This window comes from Alosa pseudoharengus, unplaced genomic scaffold (genome assembly GCF_046254945.1).
Source record: "Alosa pseudoharengus isolate Yale_2024_CS ecotype anadromous, Long Island Sound unplaced genomic scaffold, YU_APseudo_1.1 YU_APseudo_1.1_scf_4, whole genome shotgun sequence".
In the NCBI taxonomy this organism is placed as follows: Eukaryota; Metazoa; Chordata; class Actinopteri; order Clupeiformes; family Clupeidae; genus Alosa; species Alosa pseudoharengus.
The window spans coordinates 18,681,101-18,698,600 of NW_027468774.1; the positions used below are offsets into that span (position 1 = coordinate 18,681,101).

At 47.8% G+C, this 17,500-nt stretch overlaps 1 protein-coding gene across 1 annotated transcript in view; it reads right to left on the reverse strand.

Annotated features, from left to right (window-relative positions):
- Positions 1–17,500, reverse strand: part of srcin1a (SRC kinase signaling inhibitor 1a) — a 41,219-nt gene that overhangs the window by 15,996 nt on the left and 7,723 nt on the right. The window contains exons 3-9 of the mRNA XM_076266803.1: positions 13,499–13,694; positions 9,988–10,280; positions 6,104–6,903; positions 5,704–5,793; positions 4,744–4,784; positions 3,123–3,283; positions 517–692 (exon numbers count right to left, since the gene is read on the reverse strand). Of these exons, the coding sequence (XP_076122918.1) occupies positions 517–692; positions 3,123–3,283; positions 4,744–4,784; positions 5,704–5,793; positions 6,104–6,903; positions 9,988–10,280; positions 13,499–13,694 (1,757 nt within the window). The remainder of the gene's footprint in view (positions 1–516; positions 693–3,122; positions 3,284–4,743; positions 4,785–5,703; positions 5,794–6,103; positions 6,904–9,987; positions 10,281–13,498; positions 13,695–17,500) is intronic.

The following is a 17,500-nucleotide window of genomic DNA, read 5'->3' on the forward strand; positions in this document are numbered from 1 at the left end:
CTTGCCCTCACACTTCAAAGATGCGGCACGAAAAAAAAAAAACAAGTGATGCAATCTATCAGCAACCAAACAACACCCTTTGAGCCCAGAGAAGCAGAGTAAAAAGCTAAAGGCTTTGATGGGGCTGGCGAGAGTAAGCCGGGTTAAAGCAGGTTGCACAGGGCTGTGAAGACGTGCCCACGACAATCACATTACAGATGAGTTCTGAAGTACAGCATTGTGGAGAATTAAACAGGATTAGTTTGTGTGCTGAATACGGTTATAAAAGAATGATTACTGAATGTTTAACAATGTGCCAAACCTTCTCCTGGCTGTCCTTGGCACTCGTTTCATATTCAGACGCTCCTGAATATGAGACACTCATATTAGCCACTCTTTGACATAACCTTATTAACACGGTCTGACTTTGTTGCATCTAACACCCTCTTGAGTGTGGATTGAGTGTAATTGGTGGGTGTGTGTGAGCAAACAGCAGGGTTTTTTTGGTGTCGGAGGTGCTCGAGGGGGGACACTGACTGGAGCTGCTGGATGATGAGCTCCTCCTCGTTGAGGTACTTGAGCCTCTCCTCCTCCACTAGGAGGCGCTGTCTCTGGAGGGGGTCCTCCTGCTTCCGCAGCGCGTCGCACACGCGCATGGTGATCTCGCCCTCCGTACGCTTCATCAGGGTGCGCATCGAGTCCTGGTTCTGCAGCTGAAGACACAAACACACACACACACACACACGTGCAGAGGACAAAGTGTTTGAGAGGTAATACACACACTTACATACACACACCAACCCCACCTTCACCCCTAACGAACACACCCACACATGTGATCTTTGATGACCTGTCCTAGAGGTAAAGTTATTTGTTGGCATGTGTTTGTTTGTGCAAGTGTGTGAACTGTCTTCTCTTGATTTGTGGGTAATGTGTAGCATATATAATGTGTGTGTGTGTGTGTGTGTGTGGGGGGGACGGCACTGGCCTGTCCTTGACTACATGTGTTTGTTTTGCTCTTGACATTTACAGTGCTGTGATGAGTTGATGGATTGACCCATCAGTCTGAAAGCTTCCGTGTATGAGAGAGGAAATGGGAAGAGGATCAGAAAAATGTCAAAAGATGAAACAAAGAAGACAGATACCAACATGGGGGATGTTCAAGTCCTCCCTTGCCCTTGAATGTCAGTTTCACAACATGAGAGATTTGCTGTAGGTGTCAGTTTTTCGTAGTGTTATGACCTCTTGGTGATCAATCGAATCAAAAGGGATATATTTATGTTTGCAGACTACATTTACTCTCTCTCTCTCCCTCCCCCCCCCCCCCCTCTCTCTCTTTGTGTGTGTGTGTCGTTTCCCATGATGCAGCATTATTTCAGACCTCTGTGCATTATTCATGCCTCTGGCCATCTTAGCTTAGTGAGGTCAAAGAACGGCCTGCTCCCTCAGACAGGTCAAACTATCAACTCTATTGCATTGTTCTTCCCACACACACACACACACACACACACACACACACACACACACACACACACACACACACACACACACACACACACACACACACACACACACACACACACACACACACACACACACACACACACACACACACACACACACACACACACACACACACACACACACACACACACACACACACACACACACACAAACACACACACACACACACACACACACACACACACACACACACACACATACACTAACTCTCTCTCTCTCTTTCTCTGCTTGCTACAGCAGTAGTGTACACTTATTTCTGAAACAGTTTGGTTTCTGAGTCTCAGCCACCTGCTGAGACATCCCATCAGAGCCCTCCGATAAGGCAAATACCTCTATGTTGTCAACTTCAAAAGCCAAATATCCACCTGTAGCCTCACACAGGGCTTTCCAAGCTTATAATATCACCTGAGGGCCTGTAAGTCTCTTTTCATAAATGTCACTCGATAACTGTTTATCAAACCGTTGAAAATCAATTTCACTGAGCTATTTTTAGCATTGCAATAACTACATGAATGGATCAGTTGGAAAACAAGGAGCTGCTACAAGGCCAACATAGCCTCCAGCTCCTGCTTCTTTGCCCTCTTGTACTATGAATGTTTAATATTATTTCTGTGCTTTGTTTCATAATGTCTATTGCTATTTTATCTATTTATTGCTACAGCCATTTTGCTTTGGATTTCAATTTAGAGTATGGATATTCTGCCATCATTCTTCAAAGTTATGATCCACACTGTCAGATTTGCACATTTGGGATGTAACTAAAGAGGGTGTCTAAGTGGGAGACTAAAATCTGTTACTTCAGCTAGCAACCAGATTGCGGTGCAGTGCAATAAGCAATCTACAGCAAGGCTGTCACTGTTGAGGGAAAAGATGGTGGTTTTATGGGAGAGGCAGCAGGCCTTTAACAGTCTGTCTGCAAGCAGGAATTGGCTCCAGAGCCAAATGGACATGCCGTCCCAACAGATTCAGGCATCCCTCACAGCAGCAGCACACCGGAGATGCACTGTGTTGCCATGCTCATAACACATTTTAGTGAGTGTGGGTAACACTCACACAGCTATAGGTTTTTCAATCTGTGCGTCAACAACAGATGTTCACATCTTTTTGTGAAGTTGGGTCACAGACAGGTGAGGTGCAGTAGTGTTCTCTACAGGTCTTTTGGCATATGTTACTGAAGAGATTGCAACAGGATTTGCAATGTTACAGATGCAAAGGTGTTAATACAGATGCTACTCCAGCTGTTTCTATAGGTGTCCTTCCAAGTGTAGTGCTATGTGTGATTAGCAGTTTCAGCATAACATCATTGGTTCTTTCACCCCGAAAAGGTGTCTCTGAAGGTGTGGTGTTACTGACACTGTTAAGGTTGTACGTGTTTCAACATGTAAAGAAGCAGTAATTCAGCCAGTGTTATACCATGGAATAATAGTGACAATGCTGTTGTTATTGTGTGTGCTGTTAGAATGGGTGTTACAAGAGGTGTCCCCTTAACTGTATATTGCATCAGTGTGTTGCTCCAGCAGTCACTGATGAGTAAAGGTATGGGGCAGGTGGCGGATGACAGGTTTGACTAGGGTTAGGGTTAGAGTTTCTTAGGTGTTTCCGTGTTTGTGGTACTGTACCTGCATCTTGCGCAGGTGGCTGAGCTGTTTGCGCAGGTCGGTGGCGTTCTGCTTCAGGTCGTGCAGGTGCAGCTGCATCTGTAGCTTAGACACTGTGCTAGCAGGGCTTCCCCCAGACGGGGGTGGTGGCATGAGCGCCAACGGAGCAGAGGGCGTCTGATCTGTCAATCAAACAATGCCAGACAAGGGGTCAAGGGTCAATGGTCCCAGAGGCCATACTTCCCTCACTCTCACTCTCACTCTTACACACACACACACACACACACACACACACAGAAAACAGAAAAAACAGTCATGCTGACAAAAAAACAAAACATTAGCAAATGTTCAAATTCTTCACACGACTGTGGCAGCACACCCCAACAGAGCTCAGCCTCATGGAACATTCCCTGCGGAGGAGAAACACAGCTCCATTGGCAGGGAGACATCCTCCACAGGGACCAGGCAAGCTCAGCCTCTCCAAGCTGTCTACAGCAACATGCATTTGTCAAAATAATAATAATAATAATAATAATAATAATAATAATAATAATAATAATAACAATAATAGATCACACAATAATAGCAGAAAGGCACCCAGAGGCAGTTTGTGTACAGTGATGGGTTGAGCAGCATGTCTAATGCACAGCCATGTGAGGGAGAGTGGTCCAGGTTGCTGTGAGGGAAGAGGGTGCATTGACATAGCAGAACAGAGCAGAACAGAACCGAAGCCTGGTCCCACTGACACAGAGCAGCAAGTGAGAGAAGACCAGTGAACAAGCCAGAGAGAGGAGAAGAAACACTGTGTCATCCTGAGGATCGTAAAGACGTCTTTCAGGAAGACACAAAGCCTCTCCATTAAGGTTACACGCAGAAACACACACACACACAGAGGCACACGCACACACACACACATACACACACACAAGCACACAAAGGCACACACATACACACACACACAAGCACACAAAGGCACACACACACACACACACACACACACACACAAACAACAAAATAAACACTAGTCCAGACAGTGGCTGAGATTTGAGAGCTACCTTTCCTCTTGTGACGGCGAGCTGCAATACAGGAGTAGATAAATAAGTAGGATGATAATAAGAGAAGAGAACTGAATTATGAAAAGGAAAATAAAGAGGATTTAGTCGAGGCAGGGGAAAGGGTCTCTGTAGTCCACAGGCAGGAGGGAGAAGGAGGAGTCTGCACGGTCAGTTCAGGGAGGAGTTCAACAGACCAGATGCATATCACTAATACAATCTACCAGAACATTACCTCGGAGGCCAGGCCACTGGACAACAATCTGGACATGGTGCAAGCAAAAGCATGGCAAGGGAAAAGGGGGGGGGGGTATGTCTTAGAGAGAGGGAGAAGAAGGCAAAAAGGAGGGGAAAGACAAAAAGAGACTGAGTGCAATGAACTGCCAGTCCTCTATTTTTTTAGCCTTCTACTGCAGTGGGTGAAGAAAGGAACCACAGTTCCCAGCATGCCTCAGTAAAGCCCATGTGACTGTTACTGGAGGGGAAATCAGTGACTGGGTTCCAGGGGCCTGGCCTGGAGCAGCAGTGTGTGGTGGAAAGGTCAGAGGTCAGAGGGGTCACAGGGGTCAGAGAACACAGGTGTGACTCACTTCCTGTGGCCGAGCCGTCGCTGGCTGATTCCGTCTTCTCGCTGGAAGAGAAAGGGAAGGGCCGTGAAAACTCCACCCCTTGGTCCGGAGGGCAGCCCGCCATCATGCAGAGACGCAGCAGGCCGCACCTGAGGATCATACAGCCAGAGTACTAACACTGGACTATACTACTACAGCCAGAGTACTAACACTGGACTATATATACTACTACAGCCAGAGTACTAACACTGGACTATATATACTACTACAGCCAGAGTACTAACACTGGACTATACTATTACAGCCAGAGTACTAACACCATATACTACTACAGCCAGAGTACTAACACTGGACTATATATACTACTACAGCCAGGGTACTAACACTGGACTATACTACTACAGCCAGAGTACTAACACTAAACTATACTACTACAGCCAGAGTTCTAACACTGGACTATATATGGTACTACAGCCAGATCAGTAACACTGGACTATACAGTTACAGGTACAGGCATGAAACTATACTGCTACAGTTACAGTAGAGTATTGATACTGCACTATACTATTACTGGCAGAGTACTGACACTGGACTATATCACTACAGGCAGATTACTGCCACTGGACGATACAGTACACTCAGACACAGTATATATATTGCATTGCCCTTGACTCTAGTAAAAAACTGAACTCAGAACTGGACCAGCCCTCTTCAGCAACACTACATAGACTAGAAAGAGCACTAGACTTCGAGCACGAGATCAGCACCGTACTACATTAAATCAACCCAGATTAACCTAGAGATAATAACAAGAAAATGAACACTGTAAGAACAGCTACAGTTGACCAATGTAACCAAGAGAGTATACAGGAAGAAGTCTATAAACAAAAGTAGAGTAGTAATAAAGAACTAAAACTGTGATACAGGAATGCAGTGATATAACAGAGCAGTGTGGTTTTTTTTTTTTGGTGGTGGGCTTACGTGCTGTCGCTGTCCGGGCCTCTGGTCAACACGCTCTGCACTAGACCAGTTAAACTGGCAATCTGCTTCTCCATAGCCTCCATACGATCCCTATAATAGCACACATATCCACACAAATACATTGCAATATTCACTGTAATCAGCATACAAGCAGACAGAAGAATACATTTGGAAATACGTAGTGAAAGAAACTATGAGTTGCTCACATTTCATTTGCAATCACATTTGTATTCATACTGAGATAACAACTCTAACAGCTCAAACAAGTCTAGCAGCTCGGTCTAGCCATGCAGATACAGACACTCATAACACATAGACACATAAACACAGACACATATTGGTAGACAAAACAAAAACACAAAACAACACACACACGAAAGAAAAGCACAGAATCACATACCGCGTCTCGGTCTCGTTGCCGGCCAGTGGGGAGTTGGCGCTCTGCAGGCTGAGGGGCTCGGAGCTGGAGCTGGGCCTGGACTTGGGGCTCTCCACAAACACGGACGAGGACGAGTCTTTGCGGAAGCTCTGCCGGACGGGTGAGGCGCGGCTGGGTGGGCTGGAGAACACGTCGCGGTCCCTCATCGCCGGCCCGTCCGACGCCATTTTCTGCGGCGAGGACGGCGGCAGCCGGAAGCCCAGCGTGGCGTAGGTGTCTGTGTAGATGCCCGCACCGGGCCGGTACAGCGGGTCATCCATATCGCCGCCCTGCAGGCCGGCCGCGGAGTAGGTGCTGAGCGAGCGCATGGAGCCGCGGCGGTACAAGCCGGTGGGGCCCAGCGGGTCCAGCGGCCCCGACAGCGCGGCCAGCGACTGGGTGGACGCGATGCTCAGGCGGCCCTCGTGAACCAGGCTGTAGGGGTCAGCGTACAGGCCCTCGTTCTTGAGCAGCACCAGGCTCTTGGCCGACACCTCCTCGTCGGGCTTGACGTCGCGGCGCTCCAGGATGGCGCTGGGCGAGTGGGAGAGGCCCGGGGCAGCGTTGGCCGACTGGGGGCCGTGGTGGCCGTGGGGGTGGCCGCCGTGGTGACCCCCGGCGTGGGGGTGCGGGGGGAAGGAGGGCGGTCGGCCGGTGGTGCCGCTGTAGGAGAGGCGGGAGCGAGCCGGGGAGTTGGAGGGGGGGGAGGCCGACGAGGACGAGGGGAGTGTGTTGAGGCGGCGTGTGGGCGAGGACTCGCGGGAGGTGTACACCATCTCTCGCTGTGACACACAACAGATAACACACACACACACACACACACACACACACACACACACACACACACACAGAAAACACACACACACACAAACACACATGAAGTCATGAAACACAGTCAGAAGTGCATCTTACTTTTGCTGACAAAAGACAAAGACTCTGCTCTTTCTTCCAAACCGCACACAAAAATACACGCACACACCACACAAAACATCCAAACACAAACATCACAATATATTTTTTACTACATGATCTTTGACAAGTTTGTAAGAAGCCCACAGTACAGATATGATCCATACAGTAGGTCTCTGTTGCTAACGAGCGAGAGAAGAAGGAAGGCAAAACAAGCAAACAGGTTTTTGCTGGGAAGTGCACAGAGGGACTCTCAGAGTGAATGACAGAAACTGACACTCTGATCCTTTTGTCCTCCATTGCCTCGTCCCCTCCCTTTTCTCCTCCCTCCATCTCTCTCTTTCTCTCGTTCTCTTTTTATCCCGCTGTAACTCAACTCCACAGATCTCAGCTCCCCCCTCCCGCCCCACCCTTCCCGTCAGACTGAACCTCCGGCAGAACACAGGATTACATGTTCACTCTACTACTCCCTCCCTGCATATCCCCACTCATTCACTTCCTCCGTTCTCATCTAAGACATGATCCCTTCATCCCTCCCCCCTCTCTCTCTTCATAACGACGGTTCATACTCTTTCAAGATCACTTGACTTTTTCATGTCTGCTCTTTTTTTTCCATCTAAAAAGGTTTTTGGAGAGATAGATTTTTGCCCTGAAAAAAAGCATGGGCTTTTAAAGTTTGCAAGGCTCTCCTCGGTTTGTAGTGAATATGTCTGTGCTCACTTTTTTATCAGCTTTCCTCTGCTAATCCTACTCTTTCAGCCTTGGGAAGTCTTTCATTCAGTGTCTTTTCCTTGGGGTGTTATCAGTAACCTCCTCTCCTCTCCCCCCTCATCTCCTCTGTCAATGTGATTGACAAGCATAGCTGAAGCATTGCAACAACTCCTGCCAATAACACACACACACACAAACACAAAGATATGTGTGTCCAAAGCAAAATTGTGGACACACACACACGTACACCCACCGTTATACACTTACACAGACTTATTCACACATAATAATAAAATACACACACACACACACACACACACACACACACACAAACACACACACACACACAAACACACACACACATCAGCATGCAAAATGCGGCTCATTAGCGCATAACTCCACTTCAAGGAAGCGGTGGGACAGACTCAGGAGCGCATGAAAAAGAAAGACCCCTCCCTCGCTCAGAATGAAATAGAAACCGGCGTTAGAAGAGGAAACAGTCGAACAACAAAGTGAGCCTTGAACACGATTGCGTTTCAAAGTGAACAATCTCGGGACTCCTGGACGAATAGTAAGTGCTGTTGCTTTGAAGCTCTAGGCGACGGCGGTAAACAACCGGCCGTCCAGAGAGACGCAGAACGCGCACGCGGCGATGCCAAGCCTCTGGGAGCTGAACTCATAACCCAGTGTTTGTTGATCCACTTATTAAGCCGTACTGTCCTCCACACATCCTTCTGGGCAGATTAAATGGAGCCACGGCTCCGCGCGTTAACGCCGCGTGCTAACCAGCGCTAACTCCTCCAGCCACAATCCGTCCTCCAAAACCCCCCATTTAGAATTCATGAGTTTTGTGATCACTGTTTGTGTGAGCTATGTGGTAAATTGCGTGGTGTTTACGCCATTACTCTGAGCAGCACTGCCGCCTGACACCCTCACACATTTCAGATCAGGATACATAGTTAGCAATATGCAATATCTAGTTAGCAGCAGTTAGTGATACTGTCTATAGACCAGGATATATACTAACAAGAAAGGAGCCATTTCTGTCTCTCATAATAGTCAATTATGTGCGATGGCACCTGTTTGACAGGGAGAGAGAGAGTGCGATCACAGGTGATACCGTGGCCCCTTCATCTCACAGGAGTCACAATGACCTCAGTGGAAGTGGCACTAAGGAGGTGTGCTGACATCACACTGGCGCTGTGGAAGGTTAACTGATCATAAACAGACAGGAATTAAGGCCACTGCACCCGGCGCCCAAGGCAGAGGCAGGGAAATGACCAGCTGATTGTGTGAAGCTTTATGCCTCGACTGGGACTCCAATGAGCCAATAAATGACAAGGAGCACCGGAGAGCCCGTGGGCAGCCACGAAAACAGTGCACTCATCCACTCCCTCCAAACACAACACAATCTATCATTCACCTCATAAAGTTGTTTTGTGCCTGGTGGGGGGAGAGGTCTTTCCTTCAAGTACAGAGGTCATGCCAGAACTATAACCAACTCACCAGCCTTCTTTCAACCATCTTTCACCTCACCCAAAGGCCCACTATACTTCTACAACCATCACAACCACTAAACCTGCACACACTATATAAACCTGCCTTCTCTACCCTCATCCATCCTCCTAATACATACCAAACCCCCACCTATAAACATTACTCCTATAAACAGCCCCATCCATAAACCACACCCATAGCAGGCCCTACTCTCCATTCACCACCCAAAGGGTCCCATCGGCACGGAGCGAGGCTGTGTAGGAGTCTTACAAAGGCTGCAACTAAACCATCCCATATTCAAAACATACTGCTCCTCAAACCTTCATCAGCCATCTTATCCAGCTATTTTATTACAGACCCCATCTCAAGCCCCCCCCCCCCCCCCCCCCCCCACCATCCCTCTCCAGACCCGCCTCCTCCTCAGCTGCAGAACCCCCGTTGGCGAGGTTCTAGGCTGGATGGGAACGGCAATATAAATCTGCCCCTTAAATCCTCATCAGTCCTCTTAATATGAACCTCAGTTATTCTTAGACCCCATTTCCACTAGACCCATTCTATAGACCCTTTCAACAATAAAGCAATGCTTGAACATTCTATTTGGTTCCCAATCTACTTCCTCTGTATTAAGATAAAACATATGGAATGTTAAAACGGAAGCCTTGTGGGGCCAACTATGATGCTGATAATGGAACTCTCTTGAAAGGGTCTATATACTATAAGCCCTCCATCACCCACCTCCCCCTACTTACCCGTAGGTCTCCGTTGGCGAGGTGCGAGGCTGGGTAGGAGGCGTAGATGGGCTCCTTGCGGAAGATCTTGATGATGCTGCGGTCCTGGATGTCACGCACATCCTCCAGCTCGTAGAAGACGTTGCGCGCCTCGTCCTTGATGAGGATGGCCGTGTTGGGCGACTTGAGCATGCCGGCGGTCAGCTTCTGCGGGAACATGTGCACGATGAGCGCGTGCAGCGTCTCCATGCTGGTCAGCTCATGTGTGATGTGCACGCGTCGCGTCTCGTCGCCAAACTGCAGGAACAGCACACCTGGGGGAAGAGAGAGGGAGAGAGAGAGAGAGAGAGAGAGAGAGAGAGAGAGAAAGGAGAGGAGAAACTGGTTAAAAAAGAAACACGGTGTTGTTTTTGTTAATAATGGGAGAAAAATGTGCAATGACATACACTGAGGAAGAAGCTAAAGAATAGTGATAGAGTGTCTAGTGATAAGAGTTTAAAAAGATAGATGGACAGACAGAGAGAGATAGAAGAAAAAGAAGAAAGGTGGATACACGCCGGGTGAGATGGATAGAGACACGACGATCGATGAGAAGAAGACGTGTAGAGAATGGAACGCTGATGGACGGCTGCTTGTGTTTTAACTTCCTCTCGTTCTTTCTCTATCCCTCTATCTTTCTCATTCTCTCTCTCTCTCTTTTTCTCTCTCCATTCCTCACAGGCACTGGCACCTCTGTTGCTGTTCCATCTCTACTAGACTGCTGAGCTCATCACCTCAGCAACCCACACACACACACCAACACCAGCCCCACCACACACACCTCCATCCCTCCTCACACACCTCCACCCCACCACACACACACCTCCACCCCTACAGTGGATAGCAGAGCTGAGGAGCCCCAGCAGGCTGGTCGGTGTCTGGCACCTGTGCTTATCAGCTTAGCACCTCAGCACGCCACTCTCAGTAGGGGACCAGCGGCCAAGAGAGAGAGAGAGAGATGGACGGAGAGAGAGAGAGAAAGGAGGGAACAGAGAGAGATCATGGACAAGTAAAGGAGAACATTTCACTCAGCTTTGTGTGACAAAGTAGAGGGAGAACTTTCAGTGACCTGCTTTTCCTCATGAAAACAGAGTCGAGGCTACTTGTCAGCTCAGTTTATGGAAGCTAAAATCGAAAACTAAAAATGCTGAGGAAGATACTGTGGAGTGACCCAGTCACCATCAGGGAAGCAGACATCCTCCCTAAACGGCCTTCTCCAGATGTCTTTGAAGACTTCAAGGAGCTGTTGTGTGCTGCTTAGTTCGTTTTGCACAGTGATTCACAGAGAGAAAGTCACTTGAGATGGCTGACTGAACTCACATTTCACATATCGCAAGGTTTTCTTCGCAAGGAGTAATGAAATGTACAGTGCAACCGGAAAGTTTTCAGACCCTTTCAAGTTTTCCACATTTTGTTATGTTTCAGACTCATCTTAAAATGGATTCAATTAATTTTCTCATTAATCTACATACAATACTCCAACATTCCAGTCCTTCTTTATGCTTCTCTCATCCTCTCAAAGGAACTCTAGATCTCATTCATAGTGACCATTGGGTCCTTGGTTACCTGTCTGACCAAGGCCCTTCGTCCCAGATTACTCAGTTTGGCTGAGCGGCCAGATCTAGGTAGACTGTTGGTTGTTCCAAGCTTTGCCATTTGAGAATGATGGAGGCTACCGTGCTCTAGGGCACTTTCAATGCTGCAGAAATGTTATTGTATCCTTACCCAGATCTGTGTCTTCACACAACCCTGTGTTGGTAAAAATATTGCATACCAAAGTGAAATATGAGATCCAGTCACGAAGAAGTACAATCAAGATGCAGAGATTAATTTGGCTGTATACAGGAGAGAGTCACACACGTAGCACGGCATACTCCAGAATATGCGTCTCGACACAGAATTATCGAGGGTTTAAGTACCCAACAGCAGAGAATAGATAAACATACAGTAACAGTGGCCAAGCCAGGAGACATCCAGTCTACCTTAATCAATGATGAAAATGGTTGTTGACGCAGAATAGACAACAACAAGTGATATCCACTCTGGCGCCTTACATTATCATGTTTAAAAGAACAGTACAGATATCATACAGGGTCATGATGCAGACGTAGAATCATACTTTTAGTGTCAAAGTGACCCACTAGTGAGAAATGCAGAACATTAAACCACATATTGGAATATTGGGCCCAATGCAGCACATTAAACCAACATATTAAAATATTGGACATAATGTTCTATTCCACTTTCTCTCACCTGTTTTACAGGTCTACGGACAATTCTCTCGACCCTTGTGGCTTGGTTTTCACCAACAACTGTGAGACCTTTTATAAAGAGATGTGTGCCTCTCTTACTAATGTTCAGTGAATTCATTTAGGCACAGGTGGACTCCAATCAAGTTGTAGAAGCATCTCAAGGACCATTGATGGAAGTTGGATGCATCAGAGCTCAATTGCAAGCGTCATAACAAAGGGTCTGAATACTTATGTAAATGGAATATTTCAGTCTTTTATTTTTCATAAATTTATGAAACACTCCAAACACCTGCTTTTTTGTGAAGTGTTGAAGTATTGTGTGTAGATTGATGAGAAAGAAAAAAAAATATCCATTTTAAGATCAGTCTGAAAAATAACAAAATGTGGAAAACTTGAAAGGGTCTGAAAACTTTCCGGTTGCACTGTATGTGGGGTGTATAGAAAGACAACAAGGGATGAGGAAAATATGTGTGTGTGTGTGTGTGTGTGTGTGTGTGTGTGTGTGTGTGTGTGTGTGTGTGTGTGTGTGTGTGTGTGTGTGTGTCTGTGTGTGTGTGTGTGTGGTGTGTGTTTGTGTGTGTGTGTGTGTGTGTATTGTGACACACATGTGAATCTGTGTCCATACAAGTGTTCCTGGAGCTTGGCTGAGCCTATTACTAATCCACAGGCTGGCAGGCCATAGGAGTGGCAGATGTGCTCAGAAAACAATTGGAGTGAGCAGATGTGCCTGGCGTGGTCTCCACAGGTGAGTGTGAAGCTGTGTGCACAGGGCACCATCACGTGCGTGCCATTTGGACTGCAGAACAGCTTCAGGAATAGACAGGAGTGTGAAGAAACAGCAAACAGGTCTGTGTATAGTATGTGGGAGTTTATGTATCAGTTGAATGTGTGTGTGTGTGTGCGTGCCAGTGTGAGTTTTGTTAGTGATTGTTCATATGTGAGTAGGTGTGTTTGTGTATGTACTGTATGTGTGTGTGGGTTCGCCATCTGTGTGAGAATGGCTTAATAGGAGGAATTAATCCGTATGGTATTTTGAGTACTGGAAGGAGTAGAACAGTGCTATATAAATGCACTCCATTTACCAATTTACCATTTGTATGTCAGTGTGGGCGTGTGTGTGTGTGTGTGTGTGTGTGTGTGTGTGTGTGTGTGTGTGTGTGTGTGTGTCTGTGTGTGTGTGTGTGTGTGTGTCTGTGTGTGTGTGTCTTTGTGTGTGTGTCTGTGTGTGTGTGTCTCCTCACCAGGTGAGCGCAGTTTGGACTGGCTGGCGGAGCGCGAGAGGGGGAGGCTCTGGCGGAGGCGACTAGAGCGGCTGAAGCCCAGCGGGAGGTCGGCCTCGGACATGGTCTCCAGGTGCTCGGCCGACGCGTACGACAGCTTACTGGCCTGGTCAGCCAGGCCCGACTGGGTGGACTGCGAGTGCCTCGGACTGCGACTCTGACGGGGAGAGAGAGAAAAGAAAAGGATGAAGAAATGAGGAGGACAGAAATGGCGTGATCATAACACAGAAGAGAGAGAACGTTCGCAGGACAGAATGGAGAGAATGTTCGATGTTAATGTTAAATGACAAATGTCACAAGCACAATGCCATCCCTCCACAATGAAATTCTTCAAAAACAGATAATATAATATGGTCTTGAGCAGAGTTCAAATGTTGGTCCCTGGGCTCCCACAATGCATTGCCATCTGAGGGAGGAATCAGAGAGTGATAGTGGGGCTTGGCGTTTCCTGCATCTGAATAAGCTGGTCTTTGGGAGCATGGTGAGACTCTTAAAGACTCTCCCCTCGGGCGGCCTGGCTCGCTTGTGTTGTCTTATCTGGGACTCTGCCATTAATCTCCCCATTAACAAACGCACAGTCACGCACCACCTGCAGACACGCCGAACTGGGCGGCCCAAGGACAACACGGATACTACACACACACCTACACACACACAGAGATGCAGACCAAAACATAAACACACACATACACACTCACACTCAGACACACACACACACACATACACACAGAAACACAGACATGGTGGTCTGGAGTCGGCAGGCCAGGCAGCCACTGATAGATGACCCTCAGTGTGGCACTAATAGCATCATTTGTCCTCACCAATACCAGAAACGCCATGGCACACACACACACACACGCACAAATAAAAAAAACACATACAATTTGTGATAAACATAAACCTCAAAACGGTAGTACACAGAAACAATGCCGGGGGCCAACTAAAACACGACTGAGGTCGCTTGTTAGATCCTGACATAGAGCTTTGTGGCCACAAACATTACGCCATTACCGAATCAGAGCCGTTGCCATGGAGATTCAATTCACTGTTTCCTCTGCAGTAATTGGAATAATGTGAAGACTGCATACTGACTGCGTGTATATGACCATTTAATATTCAGCCTCTGAATGTCTCTGTGATTGTAAGGGTGGAGGGGGGTGGAGGAGGAGGAGGCATGAAGGCAGGTAGGGTGGAGGAGGGGGTGGAGGCAGGAAGGCAGATAGGATGGAGGCACCCTGCGGTGCAGGAGTCACCCCGGGGAGGCACCTCCATTTGTAACCACGGCAGTGTGAAACGGCCCGAGACCCTCAAAGGCAATTACCCATCACGCATCCTCGCTCAATTAGAAATGGTGTGATGGAAGGGCGACTCGTTTAACACCACTGTCTTCTCTTCCTTCCCTTCTGCGCTCCTCTGTAATCTCACCTCTATCCCCCTGTTTTTTACGCTCCGTCTCTCGGCCCGTACGCGAGACCAGACTGACCCCCATCTCTGCCGCGGTCCTGATCCAGCGCTACACCTATCAGTTCCATCAGATTGATGGGGACTATTTCTGCCTCATGATACATTGAGCACCTCCACCCCTCTTCTCCTCTCAACACCTTCCATCTCCGCATGTAGTTCTCTGCTCTATTTGACCATAAACGCTAATGGGAGAGGGAACCAGAAAATGTTGCACCCCCTATCTGTCTGTTTGGGAGAGATACATGGGCTTCTATTTCGGCGCGGTCCAAGTCATCGTCCACCGTCCACTAGCCTCTGCTCTGGGTCTGCAGCCCTGGCCGCCACATAGAGTCCTTTCTGAGAGCGAGGGGCTGAAATTGCTCTGGCAAATTGCAGGAGATTATTTGCTGATGTGCGTCACTCGTTTTGTCAAAGAATAGGGAGCGGGGGAAAATTGCAGGCTTTTTTGTGTGTACATGTGTATGTGTGTGTGTGTGTGTGTGTGTGCGTGCGTGCGTGTATGTGTGTGTGTGTGCATGCGTGCGTGCGTGCGTGTGCATGCGCGTGTGTGTGTGTGCACAAGCAAAGAGAGGCACAAGTGAATTGTATCTACTCCGCCACTGATGGAAGAGAAACCACTTCATGAAAGATAAAGAAGAGAAAAGGTGCATATGACGCTCAAAGACTGGACAAACGGCACAAGGTGATTGGGGAACAGAGCAGAGCTCCAAACCCTTCAGAGGACATATTCACATTGATTATTTTCACACCAGGACACACAGCATGTGTTGTGCACGTTCTTCTACTGTGGTGTTCCATTACGCAGTAGCATCAAGTAAACAGCTGATGGACAACAGTCTGTGCAGAGGAGCATGGTCCAGTCGGGAGGTCAGCGGCAAACGCTCAATGTCCTTCTCAAGGGGACTCGAGGCAAGACGCCCCAGATTGGGCGATTAGCGCTCACGCTGATGACACAGGGATGAGAGGCCAAGCAGATTCAAATGAGCACTTGCACCCCGAGAGAAGGAGAGAGAGAGAGAGAGAAACAGAGAGAGACTGAGAAAGAGAGACTGACAAAGAAAGAGAGAGAGAGAGAGAGAGAAAGAGAGAGACAGTGTGAGACAGAGAGAGAGATGCGGCATGAATAAAAATGAAGTGCACAGAAATAGCCAAATGGCCAGAGAGTGAATGCGAGGCGAAGAGAGAGTGGACAAAAAAGAGCAGCTTGGCTGAAGGAGGGGTTTGATAGCGCTCTAATTCAGACTCGCCACTGAGAGCCAACAACCAACTCAATTAGAGCCTGTCAGGGGTGACAGTGGGACAAGGAGAGAGAGAGAATGCTTACAGAGTTTGAAAAAACACAGGCGGTACACACAGCACACACACCCCATGTTTTCCCCCTATCATAGTGGTCCATTGTAGAGGAATAATACAGTAAGCGGCAGGCAGACTGAATTTCAATATTGGTTTCAGTCACAGATGCTGGACCTGTTTCTGACTCATCTCACACACACACATGAACCCAGAAGACCTGATGTGTGTGGAGAGTGTTGTGAGACCCTCTCTCTGTGTGTGTGTGTGTGTGTGTGTGTGTGTGTGTGTGTGTGTGTGGATGGAAGGGGGAAGGGGAGTGTGCTACTGTATGGACCTGATGTGTATGTGTGTTTGTGTGTGTGTGTGTGGATGGGAAGGGGGGGGGGGTGCTATGGAACAGATGTGTGTGTGTGTGTGTGTGTGTGTGGATGGGAGGGGGGGGGGTGCTATGGCCCTGATGTGTGTGTGTGTGTGTGTGTGTGTGTGTGTGTGTGTGTGTGTGTGTGTGTGTGTGTGTGTGTCTCTGTGTGTGCTATGGACCTGATGTGTATGTGTGTGTGTGTGTGTATGTGGATGGGGGGGGGGGGGGGTGCTGTGCTATGGACCTGATGTGTGTGTGAGGTGCTGTGCGCTGCTTTTCCAGCCCTAGTTTGTAGCGTTCTAGCAGTCTAGATCAGCAGGGTGAAACGGAAGTGGAAGAGTGAATGATGAAACCCTCACTGACGCAGATGGCATTCTTAGTTCCATTAAACTTCAGTTCTGAACTACGCTGTGAAAATGTTCACGAGTCAAACCAAACCCGTGAAAAAAAAGCCTTCAACAGATGGCTTTAGCTAGAGCTGACAGAGTTTTGGAAAGCTGTGCTTGACTCAGACAGACGTGGTGGTGGATTTCCAGCCTCGTCACAGTGAGTAATTCTCTCCTCACAACCCTCACCTGTACGGTGTGCTTGACATCAGACAGCATTTGGCATAAATAAAACTACATTGCAGATGGAATGGTCAGAGATGCTGCTCATTATAAAAAACTGGGTGACACTTTACTTGAACTCTGGGTTCTAAAAAGTCAGATAACCATGGCATGCCAGATTATACATCATATCATCAGTCACCATGACAGTTAATGTCAAATTACACAACAGTTGTTAATAATGTTATGGATAATTGTCTTGCCAGTTTTCATAATGTTTAGATGCCATAACAGCCT